The 21,271-nt window shown below is 31.7% G+C and overlaps 1 protein-coding gene across 1 annotated transcript in view; it reads right to left on the reverse strand.

Annotated features, from left to right (window-relative positions):
* Positions 1-1,560: 1,560 nt before the first annotated feature.
* The window catches only part of Tob (Transducer of ERBB2), a 58,953-nt gene continuing 39,242 nt past the window's right edge, over positions 1,561-21,271 (reverse strand). Inside the window, exons 2-4 of the mRNA XM_085812625.1 lie at positions 14,883-15,470; positions 11,327-11,576; positions 1,561-8,067 (exon numbers count right to left, since the gene is read on the reverse strand). Coding sequence (XP_085668751.1) covers positions 7,333-8,067; positions 11,327-11,576; positions 14,883-15,187 — 1,290 coding nt within the window. The 5' untranslated portion in view covers positions 15,188-15,470 and the 3' untranslated portion in view covers positions 1,561-7,332. The remainder of the gene's footprint in view (positions 8,068-11,326; positions 11,577-14,882; positions 15,471-21,271) is intronic.

Here is a 21,271-nt window from a genome sequence, read left to right on the forward strand (position 1 = left end):
ATTGAAAATTTAATTATTCTGGTGAGTAAACGCAGTCATTGCTTTATTTCTGTGTAATACTCTTAGTTTTACCCCCACTTTGGTTTTCTTTAGGTTTATTAAAGTAAACAGAAGTTTGAAAAAGGCAAAAAATGAAAATATTGAAGCAAAATATATTTCAATTGTGACACAGCGTATAGAGTGGGAGCAAGGTTTCAGAATATTTTGTTGCTAGGTCTTAAGCAATTGTATTATCATCAGTCAAATCCATTGTCGTATATAAAGACTTTCATATCGGGTAAAACTTATTACGAAATTTTCGATAGGCAGACAGAGAAACCGTTTGATAAAAATGATCTTCCACCTCATACATATAAATAACTTATAAATCCACTTTCTTCCACCACCTTTCTCTGGTAAATCAGATACATCATTGTGAAATGCTTTTAACTCCTAGTTTTTCACTGAACTCAACTGATTTTTATTTCCATTTGTAAAAAACATCACACTGCATACATGATTTATATTCATTTGGAATGTTTATGAGCTATTTCATGTGTCGAGTTTAGTGTTATTTCAGATTTCACGCATAATATGGTATGATTTATAACAATCGAAATCTAAAAACAAAACGTATTAATCTAAAATCATCTTGAAATTTATGTATTATTATAGGACTCGGAATTATACATTTATATATATATATATTATATGACCCAAAATTCTTAAAAATGATTTTTTATAAACTATCATGTGTCTTTCTTTAACGCTGTTATAACTCAAGTTTTCATACTAATGCTCTTCATTTTTGAGGAGAAGAAAATTTCTATTTTTAGCCACTCATGTCGCTTTTAAATGCCACAAAATGTGTAACCTCGTAAAAAATTAGCACTCAGATTTTTATTTAAATTTGTGGGCTATTAAATCGAAACAAATAAAATTTTATAATAGGTCGCTTCATTCTTTGAATTATCAATTTGACTTGATACTGAAACTTTTAACTCTATGCACATTACTATAATGTTTACGAAACATGTACATGATGCATCAATATCTATTTGGAGACAATATTAAATTCAAAATATCAACTTGAAATGAACACATGTATTTGTGTATTCACATTCCTCTAATTATAAAACATAGAATAAATTGAAAATTAATCCATCTTCTAGATTCTTAAAGCACTAATATTTTTGCCAGTTATTGTCTCCACACAATATATATAACTTAAATATTCAATTATTTCTGCCATGTGCATTCTGCTAATATTTTGCATTATAAACTGATACTTTGAATTTCAGATTCTGTTTTTAAAACTAAACGAATGAATCATTTATCGTTTTCGGATTAAAAATAGGATAATTAGAGAATTCAAGGACACGTAAGAAATTATTTATATTGCTTTTAGGTATAGGTGTATATGTACACAAAATGAATGATTTACTTTATTGTTGTGTGAATTCAAGTCATGCAAGAAATTATTTATATTGCTTTAGGTATATGCGTACATGTACACAAAATGAATGATTTACTTTAGTGTTATGTGATGGAAGTGTAAAATAAGACAGATACACAAAACAATTATAGAAATAATGCTCAAACGTTTATTACAAACTTAAAAATATAAGAACGTATGAAAATCTTACGACTATAGATATTATATTATATGTGCACATCACATTAGAGGAACGAACACACGTGGAACAATAATTATAAATCTGCATTGGCAAAATGCTACAAAGATTATCATAGTCATCAATATAGCAGCAACAACGAATTGCTACAAATCCCAAAAAGACATGAACGTTGGATGAACAGTGACATTGCTTAGTTTAAAAAGAAAACAAAAAAGAATCCATTAATTTATGATCACAACACCAGAAATACGAAGAGTTAAAAAATTCCACACTATACTGATTAAACTGTCATTATCCAAAAACAATGCAAAAGTTCTCAAATGGTGAATAAAAATTTCTAGAAAAAATGTTTTATGAAGGGAAACATGAGCCTATAGAAAAGATAAAACAATGTAGTGTAAAACAATCTCCTTTATTTTGAACTACGTACTGTTAGATGATATCTGCTAATTCTTCTTGCGAATTTAAATTTTGTAAACGCGTTAAGGGAGAAAGGATTAAATATGACAGGGACAGCTTTAAACCGGTGACGTAAAACTCTACAATTTAACCTTCTGTTTAAATTGTTACATTCATACAAGTATGAATGCTACTTAGAAGTTATAAATCTAAAATTACCTTGAAATTTATTTTCTCGATAGTACATGAAAGAAGATTTTAATATCTTTTACTGCTTTGGACTGGACTATTAAATTATTAAATGTAATCACAATCCATTAAAATAACTGACCAAAGCTGCTTAAATATTTCATATATTACTCTTAAAACTTAGTAGTGTTTAAGAAAGCTAGATCGAAATTTTACTTTATCGTACTGCTTTATTCATAAAATATTAAAATGCTTCCTCTAATAGAAATTTATATCTAATATGCTCAACCAGTCGTTGCTAATTTTGAAAGGTATCTTTGAAATGTTGTTTATTTAAAATTCAGTTACCCTCCAATTCACATTTAAACCGACGATAAGAAATTGTTTACAAAACTGCCATAAAACAGTTATATATACTATTCAAATGACATAAAAGAACACATAATTCGTGCAGCTGCATAGTTTGAGTCGCATAATCTGTTCACAGGAATATTGGAGAACCATTTCTGGCTCACTGATCTTAGTCTGTCGGAAAAGAAACAAATTTATCTCTACTGACCCTATTTCGGGCATCTTAAAACATGTAATATCACGCAATACAATCACACATAATGAATATCTATTTTACAAATCACTCTATGAAAAAACTCTTATGATAAATACTCAACCCAGCACTTCCAACATTGTACTTCTATTTTTTGTACCTTTACATATAAAAGTAAGCTAATAGCATGACAACTTGCGAGTAGAAAATATAAAATACCATCTCACGTCATCAATTTCCTCACCATTTTATATCATTTAGAAAGAATATTGAAATATATATATATAATTTTCTCTTATTATAACATTTTCCAACATTTTACATACAATGATATATAATATATATTTATATATATATATGTACTAACACAACATACACCAGATTGAGTAAGAAAATATACCCGCCGATAAGTTTACATTATGAGAAACGGCTAAATATTAAACACACGGACTTGAACGTGCATTAATATAAGTACTTAACCAGAGATAATAAGCAATTATCAGAGGCATGCTTCTTTTTTTTCTACATTACGCTATAGATATTAGAGTTTTAACTTTGCACTTTAAGTACAACTAATAGAGTTTGGCCATTTGTTACTTCAAACCGTGTTCACCATTCACCATTATAGGTACCACTGTTACCTTGCGATTCACCGTTATAGGTACCATTGTTACCTTGCGATTCACCATAATAGGTACCGTATACCACTTTTGAATTAAAATCGTAGATATTTAACATTCGATTACAGTGAAAACAATGCATTTTCTTGGTTGCTTTCATTTTAAAATATTTTATCTTGTAAAATTTGGAGGAAGAAGAAATGCAGTGAGGTAAACACGGTTCAAAGAATGTATGAACATTTAAATCTTTCGAAATTCCACATTATAGGAAACTTTTATTCTCTCAGTTTAATATAAAAGCACGCCTGAACACTCTTTTATTGAACGCGAAAAATGTCCTTTTTTTTTTTTTTTTTTTTTTTTGCTAAAACTTTAGTCAAATTTTACACATTGTAGGATATTTCAACGTTCAGAATGTCTGCAGCTTAAGTTAAGCATTTAAACTTAGAGGTAAAATGCTATTCTCATAAATATTTATAACAATAATTAACAAGTATAATTACATCTTTATTGCATTTGCGAATATTGAAAGTCTGCATTCGACGACTAACAAGATTTTACAAACACAGGTAATTCAATTTCAGTCATTCAAATAAACCATAATCTTCAGTTTGATTCAGAGAACAAGAGAAGTTAACTTTGAGATTGGCTTTCAACTTTAGGAAAATTATGCTTATATTTATACATATACATACTTTTAATACTTCGAAATATCAAGTCAACTCTAGAGAATACGTAAGTATTTTAAGTACACAATATCCCTAAGACATAATCACACTTGCTGAATTCCAATGGACATAGTTATTAGTGAGCAGCTTACAGACAATGAGCACAAAAAGCTTACACGTGTTTAAAATCAATAGAAAAGTTGAACACGGGTTGTTTGTTGTTAGATATCACCCTGAACACATAAGACTACAGTAAAAGTCTGGAGAATATATTGCATTGAGGTACTGACACTGAACCACCAAGCACATTGAAATAGCTTGCATGTTTTCTGAGAAATCCAAAAAGAAAGTTTACCTGCAGAAACGTCAAAGTCGATTAGATGGAAATTTACAACCATTCCAAATACTCATTAACAATACCATTAATTAATATTGATAATTTCTATTCAGGAAAAGAAGGAATGATGTTTAGAAGCTAGTTACAGGACATGAAAGGTACCTAATTAATAAAGGTATCTAATTAGAGTTATCAGCTTTTGTATTTGTTAGATTCAAATAGACAGGGATTTCTTGGGGATGGAAAGAGAACTAGATTTGTTAACTACTCATTTGTCTTTGGTAAATTACGCCGTATTTTCAATAACCACAGACATAAATGTCGTACATATATCTTTGTGAAGCGATTATTTAATACTTGTAGTTATGTATGGAGATCTACAATGATGTCTTCTTTCACATAAGCACATTCCCTTTCATTTTAGAATTCAATTACTGTATTCATGTTTTTCAGGTACTTAGGTTTTGCCAAGCAGCAGAATAGTAATTCTGTAATGCTTACTTTGTGTAGCATAATTTTTATTAACACCATTAATTACGATTAGTAACAGCAATGAATATGAATGCTTTCGATTCAACTGAAAGAAAAATTTAAATAAATTTATAGCATTTGAAAGAATTTGACAGAATTGGAATTGTGTATTTAAATAGTTTCACAAATGAAATTTACAGTTAGCAGCTTCTTATATTACAGAAATTAATGCGCAACGTAACGCTCAAACGCATGTTCTATTTTTATTAAGATGACTTATTTTAGGCTGTGAATTAAGCTATTTTTACTAAAAAATTACACAGGTTTTAATAACAGATCATCCTTTCTTCCCATATACATAACAAGATGCAGGTTTTAAACGCAAATAAATATAATATACTATACTTACTTTAACATATATGCATTGAATGGTTTTTACTTAATATTAACATATTTTTAACAAGGACAACATTTATAAATTACATGGTTCCATAAATTTTCATGACCACATATTGATAAAGGACAAAATTCACAAATTATGAGCCTGCTGAAAATATTAGTTGAATCTTAATCTTGTTTATATCGAAGAATATTATCACAATTTGCTTTTAATGCAAGATATTTTAATTTACATACAAACAAAAGAATTAGATTATTAGCAACATTGCCTTTATAATCTAAAAAGATGTTTTTATTTACAGCAGCATTTGGAAAACATTAACAAAAATTGTCAATAACATAAGGAGATTGAAGTAGATAGTTATTATATAATGATAAATGATATTTAACAAAAATCTTTTTAACCTGGAAATCGAGTTCTATTTATAAATATTTCAGCACTACAGTGCAGTGCAGTTAGAAAGTAGACTGTTCGTTTGCCTTCAAAATTACCTAGCACAAGAAAATATGTTTATTTCATTTTTTAATGGTTTCATGAACTTTTTATCTTGTATATAATAACTTTAATTTCTTCTGTTAAATATGCACTTGCATTATTTTGTAGGACAGTTTCTCACTCGTTGCATAGTGGCAATATAGATACAATAAATAAAACTCAAAAAATAAACAAAGAGATTAAAACACATTTCTTCATGAATATCAATCAATGAACTATAAAAATAAAAAAAGAATTTACCAACAATCAGATATTCAAAATAAAACTTAATCACTAATATTCCAGAAACATAGTTGTACTAAACTCGTAAGATGTTGGGCACAAAGAAAAATAGCCATTGTATTAAGCAACAAAATAATTGTAACAGGAATTTAAAAATGCACAGCTTTGTACTAATCCATCACAAAGTATCTGTTTGCACGGCAGTGCAATTAATCTCACTAAATTCATGACGAAATATGCCACAGTTCATGTTTCAATTCAAAATATCTTTTTTTAATATTCGCACTGTCTGTATTCCAAACTTTAAAAACCATACAAATATAGAAATACGCTTTTGAAATCCTCCGTGAAGTCAAAAGTCATTCATAAGCCATAACCGATAATGAAATTTTAAAATACATTTATGAAAGAAAAATACACATGATATCCACTGTGTTAAAATAATTGGTTTTTCTTATTATTTTGAACCGTTATATAGCTGCCAAACGCTCAGGGCATGGCTTGTAAAATGACATCACATAAAATTTGCATCCATTGTTTTTTTCTCTAGAGTCTCCTCGTTAGTTCCTGGACTAATGACAATATTTCTTATATTACTAATTTCTCTTTCAAACACCATCACTTTAACCCGTGTAAGAAACTTAGTTTTTGTCCTGATTAAGTGTACTTTGCTACAGTTTGAAACTGAATGTGCGGCTTTTTATATCATAAATAAAGCGGATGAGCCATCAAGAAATACTATACAATTGTAGGGAGTGAATAATGAGTTGTGCATCCAGATGATTTACCATCATGACAATATGATTGAAGAGTGATCTGCACCTGGAACTGGTACTCTTTATTTTGAAATTAATAATGCTTTTTAGGTTGGCTCAAAATTCTGAAAGACTGGTGTGTCTTTTAAGCTTAAAATTTTGCAATCACAGACTATCGCTTCACGCAAGGCCGAAGAAATATCTCCACTTTGCTGACTCTTGTAACTCACAGATCATGTTCGGAGTTGTCCGGACCGTGAAAAATGCAATACAACAGGATCCGATTTTATAGATATGTACATTACCTAATGTTTATGAAACTAACTTCCTTCATAATCACAGAAAAAAAATTAAGTTTGAAGAAAACGTTTTGATATAATTTGGCATTCATGTTTTAGATTCTCAGGATGTCACGATTCTTCAACAGCTCTATCATTAACATTCTTCGGAAAGATTACTGAACTGAAAGCACGTTATTTCCCTTCCTTTTTACACAAAGAAATCAAAAACCAAAAGCTTGTCTTTACATTTTTCAATTACTTGCTTTCACAATCCTGACCTAAACCGAACATGAATCCTCAAGTTCTCTCCAAAACGGAAACCGACGCTGAAGACTTTAATTGGCCATCAGAAGATGCTGATTGGGGTAAGACATGCCCCCTACATTAAAGTTATCAATACCACTGCCATAATTCTTGTTTCCACTATCTGTAGAGGAATTCTTGAAATTCACTCCTCCGCCTGATACACCATTAACTGATGTTGCAGCTCCGTTGAAAGGGCCTTTGTCAAGGAAAAGTGACAAAGCGTTTGTGTTTGTCACAGCTTGGCCGATACGTGTACTGGCATTGGCCTTTACCGGCGTTGCATTACTGGTCGGGGTCAAGATACCACCAGTAGTGTGCTGTTGAGCCAAGACGTTCGTAGCGGACGCACTAGAGAATATCTCGTTGAGATAGCCACCTTCGTAGAGACTTGGTCTCTGATTAGGTGAGAAATGTGACTGCGGTGTTGGTGCATACGGAGCTGCGTGAGCTGGGTGATGAAGGTTGGCTGCAGAAGCAAGTAATAAGAAACTGTTGGCGTCTATTTGTTGCTGCTGCGGTTGCTGTGTCCCACTAGCTGGCGGGGAAGGAGACAAGGACCTGGGCCTTTGCTGCTGAGTGATTGAAGCAAACATCTGAGGGATCTGCGTTTGCTGCTGCTGTTGGATGATAGCACGTTGTTTAATGTAACTGCTGAATTCTGTAGGTGACATCCTGTGTGACCGCTTCCCGTTGCTCTTTAGCTTTGTAGACCCAAATTTTGTCTGAGCGAAAGTCGCTGTGGTGAAAGTGAGCGGAGTGGTGACCTAAATAAATAAAAATATATATAACTTTTTCATGAATGATTAAAACTCATTTATTTTACAAATTTTTATATGAAAACAACATAAGTTATATTTTAAATATTTATTTTCGATACAAATAAATGGTATCCGCATTCGGGTTGGCATGTTATAATGCATAAGATATTAATAGCAGGAAGCTTTTATTACAAGAAAACGAAATTTAATGTAAAACAAAATTTGGTACTATTCGGTTTCGAGGGCCGTAAAAAATCGCCAAACTATTGTTGATGCCAATGCTGCCAAAAATAAGTGCGGCAACCCTAATACTTGCGGCAAGAAAGGAGGTATAATAGTAAATAATTATCTAAGATTGATGTTTTAATTCAGATGAAAGGTTAATTTCGTATAATACATTTTTATTATTATAATTTATATGAAAAATGCTAAACATGACTGAATGGAAGCAAAAGAGTAAATAACTATTTCAGATCATTATTATAATTTATATAAAAATTGCTAAACATAACTGAATGGATGCCTGCATCGCTATTTCGCTACCGACTTATCGCTAAAGCATAATTTCATCTCGTTGGTTGTTCAAACGTAATTTTCTATAATGAACGATGCCTTTTCTTTGAAAATATTCTCAGTAAAGTGCAGAATCGCTCACTTATTTGTTTGCCGCCTTTTACAAGGGTAAAAACAATTGAATTTTTTGCCAATTTTCTTTTACTTTTTAAGTGAAAATAGCTAGATGTGCACATGGATACAGAGTATGTGCAATTCTTAAAAACGCGTAAAGCAGTGGGTGATTCTGCACTTTACCCAAAATTCTATTGCCGACTTTTTGTCATGGGCAATTCCCATATTGTTAAATCCATAGGATATCAAAAAAAGATTTAAAAATTAAACTAGTATTTCAATCGCGTCTTAAGAAATATGGAACTACATAAACTTACGCAATCTTAAATCAGCGCGTACGTGAGATTTGGCGCGCTGTTAAATGGGCACGTTTGCTAGATTTGGCGCTTTTGCGCGTACATTTTCGCTGCAATTTTTTACGGTCCTCGAAACCGAATAGTACCCAAAATTTTAACATTTTCTAAAGAATTAAACAATTGGAGTAAAGCCTGTAAAAGGTTACTGACATGAAACGTTTCGTTCAGATTTGCTCCCAAGTAAATTCAAGATAATGTAACAAATACCAGAAATAATGTCTGGATGGAAAATGTGTCAAAAGCGTTAAAATGAATTTACATTTTTCTAGAATACTTGAAAGTCATTTAAGGTAATGACATGTTATCTCGTCAAAATGGACTTCATTTCGTAAAACAATTAAAATAACACACGTGCTGTACCTCTCACATTCAATCAAAAGATTGTCTTGTATATGAGGCAATATCAATTAAGCACATGCTTGTAAAGCAGCATAAAACATAAAAATTAAATTTGTTATGTACAAACAAACTCAACTAAAACAGTATTATAGCCAACTTAATCAACAATAAAATAAAACATCCTGTATGCAAATATCAGAATGATAAATTACCAAGAACCAAGTCCAGTTTCTTGAAATAGCCTAAGATACATTATTATACATTTGCAACAATCCAACTAGTTCAACAATGTGAAAAATGACAAAGAAGATTTAGCGAATCAGGCATTTGATTAAATTTACACTTATTGCATAAACTATTTCTCTTTGCTATCAGAAGACAAGTTTGGCGATCCCCCTCAACTGAAGAACTTAATGGCAATATTGGATCAGTCGTCAACTATTTCCTGGAATGCTATCATCCAATAAGTTCACCTCAAAATTCTTTCCTTTCATTAAAATAATAAAAGTATAAATGGGCTAGATTGCGACACTGGGAAGAATGGTTCCAAAATTTCTCATTTAAGCTTCTGTAACCACCTTTGATTATTCCTAATAACGTTTTCTTGAGAAGACATTTGAAATAACCATACTAATTCTTTTTGAGAAGGTACCAACGACGATTGCAAACAATATGTCATAGGCAGGTCGGTTAATACCGACCTGCTCTCATATGATATTATTGATATTTTTCATACCGACCTCAATGAAAAATATCAATGATTGTCTTTAGTGCCTCTTTCGCAGCCTGGCAGGGAAAATTTGTCACAGGTTTCAAAGCTGAAAGTGTATATTTAAACTTTCCTGGTTCATATGGATAACGTCATTGCAACCATTAAAACTTCTGCTTACTCTCAAGCGTAAATTGTGAAATTAAGGCATTTGTCTCTTTTCATGTAATTGCACTCAATAAACGGAAAAAAGAGCCACTTCTCATTGTTCTGCGTGTGAGTTTAACGAATGCCAATAGGAAGCAAAGAACACGTGGCAAGTCACCATAAAATTCATGTAACGAACGTCTGTTTTCCCGAACATGTTAACATGTGCATTTTCAAGTTATGAAAAATGGGCACAGTCGAGGGAAGTCTGTAGTAGGTAATGTCTATACTGAATTCAGCCCCGGCATTACGTAACTGCCGACATTAGTTCTTATTTTGAGCTCATTGATGATGATGATGATGATGTCATGTCTATAACAAAGTGCAATTATGTATAGCTCCGAAGCTGTCGAAGACAGCTTTTGCAACCTCGGCAGCTCTATCAGTATAAAGTAGGTCCACTGGGTCTTCAATGCCGATGTCAAACAGTCTGGCCTGGATTGCTGGGCAGCTGAAGATGTGATGGCGAGACAGTGGGATGTCATCTGCGCAATGAGGACAAATGTTGCTGTAACTACGCTGTCTGTCTGCAGAAATCCTCATCCTTTTTAAGTCATTTGTTCTAAGTCTGGTTATGATAGTCGATATGGCTCTGTCACAGTTCAATTCCAGGATGCAGTTTCATATATATTCACATAATTCGCTTCACATTCGCCCACTCAGAAATCCAGAGTAAACTAGAAACATTCTCGGGAGACTACGAAAGATATGAATATTGGCAGAAGTCGAAGTGACATTTTACATAACTAAGATATATAAATTATTACAAAAAAGTGCTTTAGTAACTTGACAAGTAAATTAGTACAGGAATTATTATTGTTGATTATAGATTCTAATTCTTAAAGACACTGTAATGAAAATAAAATTTAAATGATAACATATTGTACTTACATTGACCAAGAACGTACCACATTAAGTTACCTTAATGAATTTAAAACAAAACAATCAGCGTAAAAAATTTTGAAACGTAGTTAAGGTTTTTCTTCTGATTACATTCAAAGTAATATTTATCGATAAAACTTCTTACCTTTGGCAGGAAGCCATTGATAGGGCTAGATGATGACTTGTATGTCGGTGAGGGTGAGTTGCCATAAGGACTGCTGGAAGAGGAAGATCCGGATGAGAGTGACATCGATCCTAACTGTGAAGCAACAGAATCGATGGGTTTAAAGCACTGAGCTTCTGGATTGAAAGTTCTGTATATTTCACGATCTGCACGATCTTCGGAGCTCTCAGATTCGGAATACAAGATTTTTACGCATCCCTTTTCCCCTAGCCTAAACGTCCATGAAAAGAAAAATAATACGGCATTTAATACAAAACACACAAAATATTTGTAATTAAAGACAATTTAAAATTTTAAAAAAAAACCTTAGGAAAACGATCAAAGTAATCAGTTTCTGTATCAATCTAATTCCAGCATTTCGAACGTAAGAAAGAGAAACTGGTAGCACAAAGAACATAGACAAATCCAAAAAGATCTCGAAATAATAAAAAAAATTAAAAGCAATCTGGAGTAGATCGCATGCAAAAATAATAACCCTACACTTGGAAAAACTAAAACCATATGCAAAATTTACAACTCAAAATTGGAAAAAAACGAAACTAAATGCAAATTTTGAAAACAGCCTGGTTATGAAATAAGTAAAAAAGCTTGAAAAATCTAACAAAAATTATGAGTTTGAGTGGACAGAGTACAGAAACATGTAAAACTGATGTAATTTAACATATGCAACAATAAAAATAAAAGAAAATTAAAGAAATTCAATATATGAAAAAATAAATAAAAAGGAAAATAAATTAATTTACTTATTTTCATTCTTTATTTCTTTGCAGTATACACTTATATATATATATATATATATATATCATTCAGAGACATTTAAAACTATCTGGCAAAAACGTAAAGGTGTGTGTAAAGGGTTTCTGATATCCCTTCTATGAAGGGATATCAGAAACCCCTATACCGACAATGTTAAATTGGCCATTTTCGATGTGCCTTTCCTCAAAATCTGCTGTAGATACACGCTTGAAATTTTTTGTGTAATTAAAGTACACCTATCTGATTATACTGAAATGAGATTTTGAAACATTTTAAATTTTAGAGTAATTTACAGAATATTTTGTCAGGCATAGTAAAATTTAGCACTTTTCTCACACAAAAAACTTTTTAAAATTTTTTATTCTAAGTTTATCACAAAAAGCTCATTTCGGTAAATATTAGGAAACCTAATAAATAAGCCATAAAAGTTTTAGATACCTGTACGCAGTAGTTCCTGAGAAAAGGTACATCGAGTATAAAAAAATCACGTTTGGAGAAAAACGCGTTTTTATGTAAAAATCCTCATTGATCAAAGCAGTCGATGACATATCAAAACTAGATTTTTTACAGTTCTAATTTTCATAGAGATTAAAAAATGGTATTTTTAGAAAGATAAAAGAGTAAAGAATTTGAAAATGCAAAAATCCGAATTCACAATTTTTTGAAGATTTTGGGGTTCCAACACCCCTAAATAAGCAGATTTTGTTGAGAAATGTGTATGCGGCAGTGGCGCACTTATGTGTGTGGTGTGATGTACAGGGTACCGTCGAACGGCAGGTAAAACCATTCCGCTTTCGTAAATCGCCAGAAAGATTTCGAGCGACATGCACATCGTTACGCAAACGTGAAGCTCGCGATATGCATCTCATCGATAATGAACTTGCGAAAGGTAACAAAGTACCTGTTTGAAGGCGATATTCAGGAATCATACTCCTTGGACTAGTTTTGCTTTAGTCACAACTCTATAGATAAAATTTTTGTCAGTGATCTTTGCTTTCGTTTAATAATGCGTGAACATTTCAAGGGGAATGGTGACTTTCTCCAGCAAAACGATTTTGCCTACATCTCAGCAACACCTGAGCGTGCTATTTCCGACCACACATTAGAAAATTTGCTTTTTCTGCTCAACAATTTTGTCAGATATTTTGTATCATTTGGTATACATATGTAAAAAATTAAAACGTAATCACGATAAGAATGCTTGCCAAGTCTTGTTTTGTCACGCATCCAAGGTCATACGCTTAACGCAGTCCCTTAACACACAGCCCTGTAAACGTAGCATAGCAGCCACTGCTAGCTAAATTATGACGTTCATACCATAACGAAAGATGTAGCACGTGCTTTGACTACATGATTCGTTTTGCTTTGACCACCTGAATTCAAATAAGTTACAAGTTTTCAGTGGCATACAGAACAGGCATGGAGTGTGGATCCTCCGGAACCCAATTCTGCAGGCGGATAAGAACAGGGCGGATAAACAGTGAAACACACAAAAAGGCATGTGACAGCTGGAACTAAGGATAACATCCGCGAAATATATGCCATGAGCCCACGTAAATCAGTTAGACAGGGTTTTAATTAATCAGAGAAGTTTTTATCAACAGGCCATGGCATTCTCGACAAACATCTCCACCTGACTACGTGCAGTCTTAAATAAGATTTGGGATCATGCTATAAAAGTTGATTTTGGCGATAATGTCGAATTAGGGGTTCATAGATATTAGTGTGTTCATAGTAACATTTTTAAAAGAAAATTAATCAACTTGAAAAGGAAACTAATATACTGAAAAAAACCTATAAAATTACAAAATGATATAATTTAATATAGGCTCTTTACAATTTTTGCATTGATAAGCTCCCTACTAGTTAAAATTACCAAATATCTCAAAACGACTTGTCAACTCTTGTTCACGATCAAGCTTATACATTTATAGAGAAATTTTGTCACCATTTATTTATAATGTATTCTTAAGAATTTCACGAGATTTATGACAAATAGGTTATGCTAAATATTTAATTATAGAACAGTAATCAAGCTGTTTCAAAGTAAAAATATGCATTTCAAAATATATTTTTATGAGATTTGCATTACAAAAATCTGCTAACCTCATGCCGCAATCAGAAAAGAATCTCCATCATTAAATATCATGTTTCTGATCTCAAATCACCAAAAGAGACGGAATGCTACCGACGATAACAAAAAATGTTTCAGTGTCAATTTAATCATATTTGTATTACATTCTAACACTCTTCAAAATGTGTCGAAAATCCTGAATCATTCGATTGCGTTAACCATAGAAAGGAAACGTCGATTTGCATAAATTACCAACGCTTGGTCAATAAAAGGCAGAGCATGCTTCTCCAAACTCGGTAGACCGAATTAAAAATATGGGTCAAAGGTTTAGCGACAACACGGTAAGAATTAAATACTTTGCTATTGTGGGCAAAGTGAAAGATAAGCTGGAAGATCCATTCACAACTCTTACTGAGACTAAATGGATTTTTCAAAACCTGAAAGAACTTCCAGCTTTGACAATGAAAATTCATAAACCTAAGTCTAAAATGCAAATTTTAAATTAATAAAATCAAGAACTATATAAAATCTCGCAATGTTGGAAAGAGTTTTAAAGATTTTAAGCATACTGAAAGTATCAGAGATCAGTTGAAGCAAAGCTTATCATTTTACGTAATTATACACCTGTATACAGAACAATAAATGTTGTTAGCAAATCTTACTCAATTTATTTAAATTTAAACTTACCTATAGGACACCTCGCCAGGATCTATCCAAATGCTTAATTCTTCGGGTAAGTTTTCTTGAATGTCAGCCAAGGCCATTCCGCTTTCCTGGGCTGCGATCTCAAAGACTGGGTCCAGTGGCAATGCCGTTTTTAAGCAGCGGAAAGCTGATCCTTTGAAAGGCTTTTCGGGATACCAATGGCCTTCAAACTTCTGTTTCAGAGCTTTCTCTAATTCTTCACCGAACTGATTAACTCGGCGTCGTGGTAATTTATTATAAAGAAAGGAGATAAAAAAATTTAGAGCTACCTGAATTTCAACGTGCATGATTTGCCAGGAAAGAAATAGATCTATTTCCAAAGCAATTAGTTTGAATCTTTACGTGATTAAACAATGCACAGACACTATGGAATATATGACCATGTAAATGTTCACAAATAAAGTTGAAGAGGATTAAGTCAAAGTAAAACCAAAAAACGAGACAGTCTAATAATAAAATACTTTTACAAAAGCAGCTACTAAATGGAATTTAGTAAATGTAATAAAAATTTCATCGCATGTAAAATATAGCCTTAGATGAAAGCTCAAAACAGATTCTGTTGAATGTAATCTGAAAAGAGAAAAGAGCATGTTAGCATGTTTCCCTAAATACAATAAAGTTTGCAAATGTAAATTAATTACAAATAATAGTTACTTTAATTACAAATAATAGGTCTTAAATCTGATTCGTGATGTATAAAGCAGCTTAATTTACAGACATACTTTTAGCAAACAGAAATCCTGTTAAAGGTTTTGATAAAAAAAGAAGCGGTTCGATAAGCATTAATCAGAAATGGAAAAATATGCGAGAATTTTCTTGCACTTTATACATTCTAAAAGTTCCTACAATTTAATTGTTTATATATTTATATTATTACGCAGTTAATCCGTTTTTAACTACATACTCTTTTACCTTTGAGATAACCCTCTCCTGTGCCAAACCCTTTGTTTTATTTTATTAAAATATCCATCAAAACGTTACCAAAAGGATACGACTAGATTCAAATTCCTCTTTTTTTACATTAAATTTCTTTAAATGATAAAAGCACGCAAATTACAAATTAAGAATTGTCCATCTCAAATTAATGGACTGAAGCATCATACTATATGGGATCTACACTGTATGATAGCCAAACGCGTTACAGTTAATTTTAGTTGCATTAAATATGTTAAAATATACACAAAAAGTATGTATTTAGAGAAGGAAAGCAATTGGTGTATCCAAGGCAGGGTAAATCATGTTGGAAGCCATAATTATTGATCTTAAATTACTAAGTTACATTTAAAGGAAAACACTGTAGAACGATTTGTATTATACGTAGTAACTAACATCTACTGGAGTATTAAAAGACAAAATATTTATTATTCGCATTTATATTGGGCATACATCTCATTTCGGGGCTTCCAAGAGATCCGAATTATAAGCTTAAAAGATTTTTATTACAAACGTTTATGTAGAAGATTATAAAATCTTTATTGGTTTTACAAAAGAAATCTCTTTTATAAAACTATCTGATATCGGATTCAAAAATTCTAAGCCATTCACAAATTACTATACAGTATATACATGCTCTCAGAGAATTTATCAGACGCAAAAGGCATACTGATTTATTTACATTTTCAAGTCTTATATCAAATGTACGTAGTCTTATATCAAACGTAGTCTTATATCAAATGTATTCGGAAACTAAGTACTGTTTCATTCTAGCGCCGTCGCAGCGCTGTGGTAGGCGTCCTGCGCATGCGCACTAGTCTTTCTTGTTCACCGACTTTCAATTGTCGCCATTTTGGTTGCTCTATGTTGTGTTTTCAGTTTGCTGTGCACATTCAAAATGTTTAAGACAATTAGTTCTCCCGCTGACTGTGAGATTCGTGCCGCGATTAAATTTTTGAACACGAGGAATGTTAAACCGGCCGAAATTTATCGTCAAGTGACAGAAGTTTACGGTGAATACGCGATAAGTGATGGAATGGTGAGAACGTGGGTAAGAATGTTTAATGCAGGTCGAACAAATGTCCACTCCGAGGGAGTGGTCGGCCTTCTGTTGTCACCGATGATTTGGTAAGGAAAGTTGATGAAGCAATTCATGAGAACAGACGCTTCACAATGACAACTCTTTCAGAGGCATTTCCACAAATTTCACGTACTGTTTTGTTCGAAATTGTGTCTGACCGCTTGAATTATCGCAAACTGTGTTCCCGATGGGTTCCAAAAATGCTCCCTGATGTTCACAAAACAAAGCGACTTGATAGTGCCCTCACATTATCGAAACTGGCGGGAAGTTTCTTTGACGATGGTATACAAAAACTGGTCACCCGCTATGAGAAGTGTTTGATCATTGGCGGAAACTATGTTGAAAAATAGTTTAAGACATGTATTTTCATAAAAAAAAATAATAATAAAATTGGATTCGAAAAAATTGTTTTACTATTTTTTTTTTTTTTTTTTTTCAAAACGGTACTTAGTTTCCGAATACGCCTCGTATTTATAATTTTAAAGCACTCACTGAAAACTCAAAATTTCGCTCCGATTTTGTAATTGGCCTGATCGTTGATGGAGTGAATTTGAGAGATAAAGCTAGAATGTATGCAAAACATATTCAACGAAGACATTCTATTGAAATTCTATCAAAAAATTATTCTATTGAATGATTCTCCTATCGAAAAGAATTTTATTGTAGAGGAACTGGTATATATTGTACGTAAAATGGCATATTAAAAATTAGTAGGACTTTAAAATTATTACTAAGAAGTTGGAATTCCATGTTAGGCTAATCTCATGAGCTGCATTTCGTTCCATTTTCTAAACTTAAGCAATCTTGTTCGCGCCAGTATAACAGTATAAATCGTCAATATAGCAGTTGCGGACACCTTCAGTCGCTACATAAATTCAATAGATTTGATTGGAAAATCTAACTTTAAAACAATGCTGCTGGTTAAATTTAATATGATTTACTTCCATGTCAACAATGCTGTTGGTTAAATTTAATATGATTTACTTCCATGTCAACAATGCTGCTGGTTGACTTTAATATGGTTTACTTCCATGTCATTCGGCATGCAATATTTAAAACACATTATTTAATGCAAATGAAATTTTTTATAAAAAACCCTTCTATTATTCTCACAAAGGCCTCAAAGTCTTATTTTCTAATGCTTGGCAGTTACCTGATTGAGAAACATGCAACTTATAGCATTTCTAGTATGAGGGACAAGTGACTCTACTTCTCGGAAATTTTGAGGGAAGTGATAACAAGGCCACATGAAAATTCTATTAGTTTTATAATCTTCCTCATGAAAGAACACTTAGAAAAGCAGGAAAAGTAATCACATCAAAAAATATCCTAAAAACCTATATGCATATGAAAGTATACTTTTAAGACAACAAAGTATTTTTTCGTAAATATGGAAAATCGGATGTTTACGAAGCATTTAATACTGAACGACAAGTAATGGATTCCATTATAAACATTTCATGAAAACTCGTTTGCCCAATTCTCTTCCACCGAATAATTTTAGTCCAAATAAAAAAATATTTGAAAAGGAATTTATTCAAATGTCCTTCCCACCATAGGTTTCATTCATAAACACCTGATAATCTTGGCATAACTATACACACAAATATACAAAATATATCACAATTTAATATAAAGAAGTTCAAATCAAAATATACAAGACGTAATTGTATTTTTTCCAAAATATTTTTAACTGAAATTAATTAGATAAAAAGCTATTGTCTAACAAAATATATAAGCTTAAAAACTAGAAAATCTCACAGGGAAAAAATCAGCTTCACCTAATAAAACGCATTCCTGATACAAAAGCGGCTGAAAAATATCTTCTTTGGAACACTGGGTTGCTAACTAAATGTATATCATCTATTATTATTTTCTACAAGATGGGGAAAATTTATAACAATATTTAAAGGACTACACAAAAGTACTAAAACTAAATACAAGCTTATAGGCTTATCATTTTTTTGCAAAGCCTTAACAAACCGTTCGAGTACATCGTACCGTAATATTGTGGACCTATGTTTGCAAATCTAACTGAGCTGTATCAGTTAACAATGAAAAAATTTTATCCAATATTTGCTATCTTCATTTGAGGCTGACTTACTCCTAAATATAAAAGTCATTTATATTTAAGTCAATCATCATAATATTACATCAGCCTAATTCTTGCACATTTTCAGCTGCACCTGTAAATATAATATTAGATCTTAGAAAACAGTAATAATTTCTCTTTCGTTAAGTTAACAATTAATTGTTTAATTTCTAAATTTAAAAAATGGTTAAATAAATTTTAGAATTAATTTAATTCCCGCAATCAAGTTAATTAAATTTTAATTAAGTTAGTTAATTAATTAAGTTCCGATACATAACTGCCTAAATCACCTGTCAGAAATTTTATAAATCTATGTTTTAAAGCAAATTCAAAGTACAAGTTCTTTTTAACATCTCGACTTATTTCGTTCATACAGTAAAACCTGTCTAAAGAACATGTGCGCAATTAGAAGAAAATAAAAAAAAAAAAAAAAAAAAAAAAAAAATCTGAAATTTTTCAGATTTTAAATTACCTCCAAAGGGGCGTTTTTTTAACGTTTTGAGTGTTACCTTTATTTATTAAATATCATGTTCTTTGCACTTAAACCATAAAATTCAGTTCAAGAGCAATATCGCAAAATAATGTTAAATTAAGCATATCTTTAGAATTTCCGATATACACAGTCTCGCGAGCTGGAGATAAAAGTATTTTTTTTTCTATATAACGTTGCCATTTCTCGCTTTTAAAGCATTGAGTTTGTAAATCAAAAATTCGTTAAAGTTTTACAAAATATGAAATCTATAATAAAACAAATTCCAAATTTGGGATTTCAGATGCCCATATTCACAGTAGGATTTCGTCATTCAAAATTCGATGGCTCTATGTACCATTGTTTTATCACAATGCGAGAAATAGACAATCATTTATGCAGATTTTTCATTATTTAATTTCTTCAAATATAATGCAGGACTCTAACATTTTGTGGCAACAGTTTGAAAAGTGAACCGACGTTTATGAGTCCGACGCAAAATGCCAAAACGAAAGCAATAGTCCTTCGGGACTGAAATCCCTTTGGACTAATAACAATTTATTGATATATAATCAAAACAATATACGTCTAGAAGCTAGTATTTCTTATAAACTATTACGATCGCGAAGATTTCTTACAAGCACACAAGAGTTTTAACAATAAAGCATTAGCAGTATTTTGCTATTCATATATTTTAGTACATAAATAGTCAAATAGTAAAATACTATTTGAAAAAAGTTCATAGAAAGGTCGGTTCTCATCTCTGAAAAGAGCTGTCACACTTGCCAGAAATTACCGAATTCTAACTAAAAATTTATTTTTTTCGCATGATATAAATCGCCTTTTAGATTTTTTTACAATTACTTTAATTTTCAGAACGCTTAATATTTTTTAAAAAACTTTCAATGTCCTTTAGTTAAACAAGAACACTATCGTTTATTCTTATGATGTGTCACTGACTACCTACCACATCAGAGAAAAATTGAAGTATTTTCCAAAGCAAAGTCAATAAAATTTTCAGGGCAGGATGTGAAACGAGTTTTCCAAAATGAAAATCTGCTTATGCTTTTAGCAGGTCGAATTCGAAAACCTTTTAACGGTCAATACATCACTTTCACGAGGAAGTGGATCGCAAACAATTTGCAGGATCCCGAACTGACAGTAGAAGGCGGAGTAAAGCCTTAGAAACACAAGAGGGGAAAGAAATAATCGATGACCTACATTTCAAGCTGAATGCAAGGTGCCCTGACGCTGCACTTGCTCTCCAGCCTCCTAGAATTAGTGCCAGAAAGGTGATAAATATTACAAAAGGCAACGATAGGCTCTCTCTATAGTGCTATGTGTTACATTACAAAGATGATTTTAATTTATTAGTAGCAAAATAAATGAGACTTTCGTTTTTCAACACAGCACATACATTTCAACATTGCAAACATAAATTCATGCAACTATTTAAAAATACTTAAAACAGTTGCATGTTAATAAATTGCTTTGAAGAGTACCACTGAATTTTCATTTGAGACATTTATAAAAACGAATATTAAAATTAAAAATTACATGGTTAACTGTTTAAGATATTATTCGAAAGAGAGTTAGATCAAATGCTTGCTTTTCGCTTGAACTTCATCTAGTTTTTAATACGCATCGTTAATTTACTTAACTAATGTTATCATACGGGAAAAAAAAGATGACAACTATAAATATGATCAAGTAAAAAACAGAAATTTATTATACATGTAATAAATTCAGAAGCAGGAATTTAGATGGCGTAGACGTGTTGATCTATAATGACTAAG

This window comes from Stegodyphus dumicola, chromosome 3 (assembly GCF_044657685.1).
Source record: "Stegodyphus dumicola isolate Sdum_Otavi_A_Nest chromosome 3, ASM4465768v1".
Taxonomy (NCBI): Eukaryota; Metazoa; Arthropoda; class Arachnida; order Araneae; family Eresidae; genus Stegodyphus; species Stegodyphus dumicola.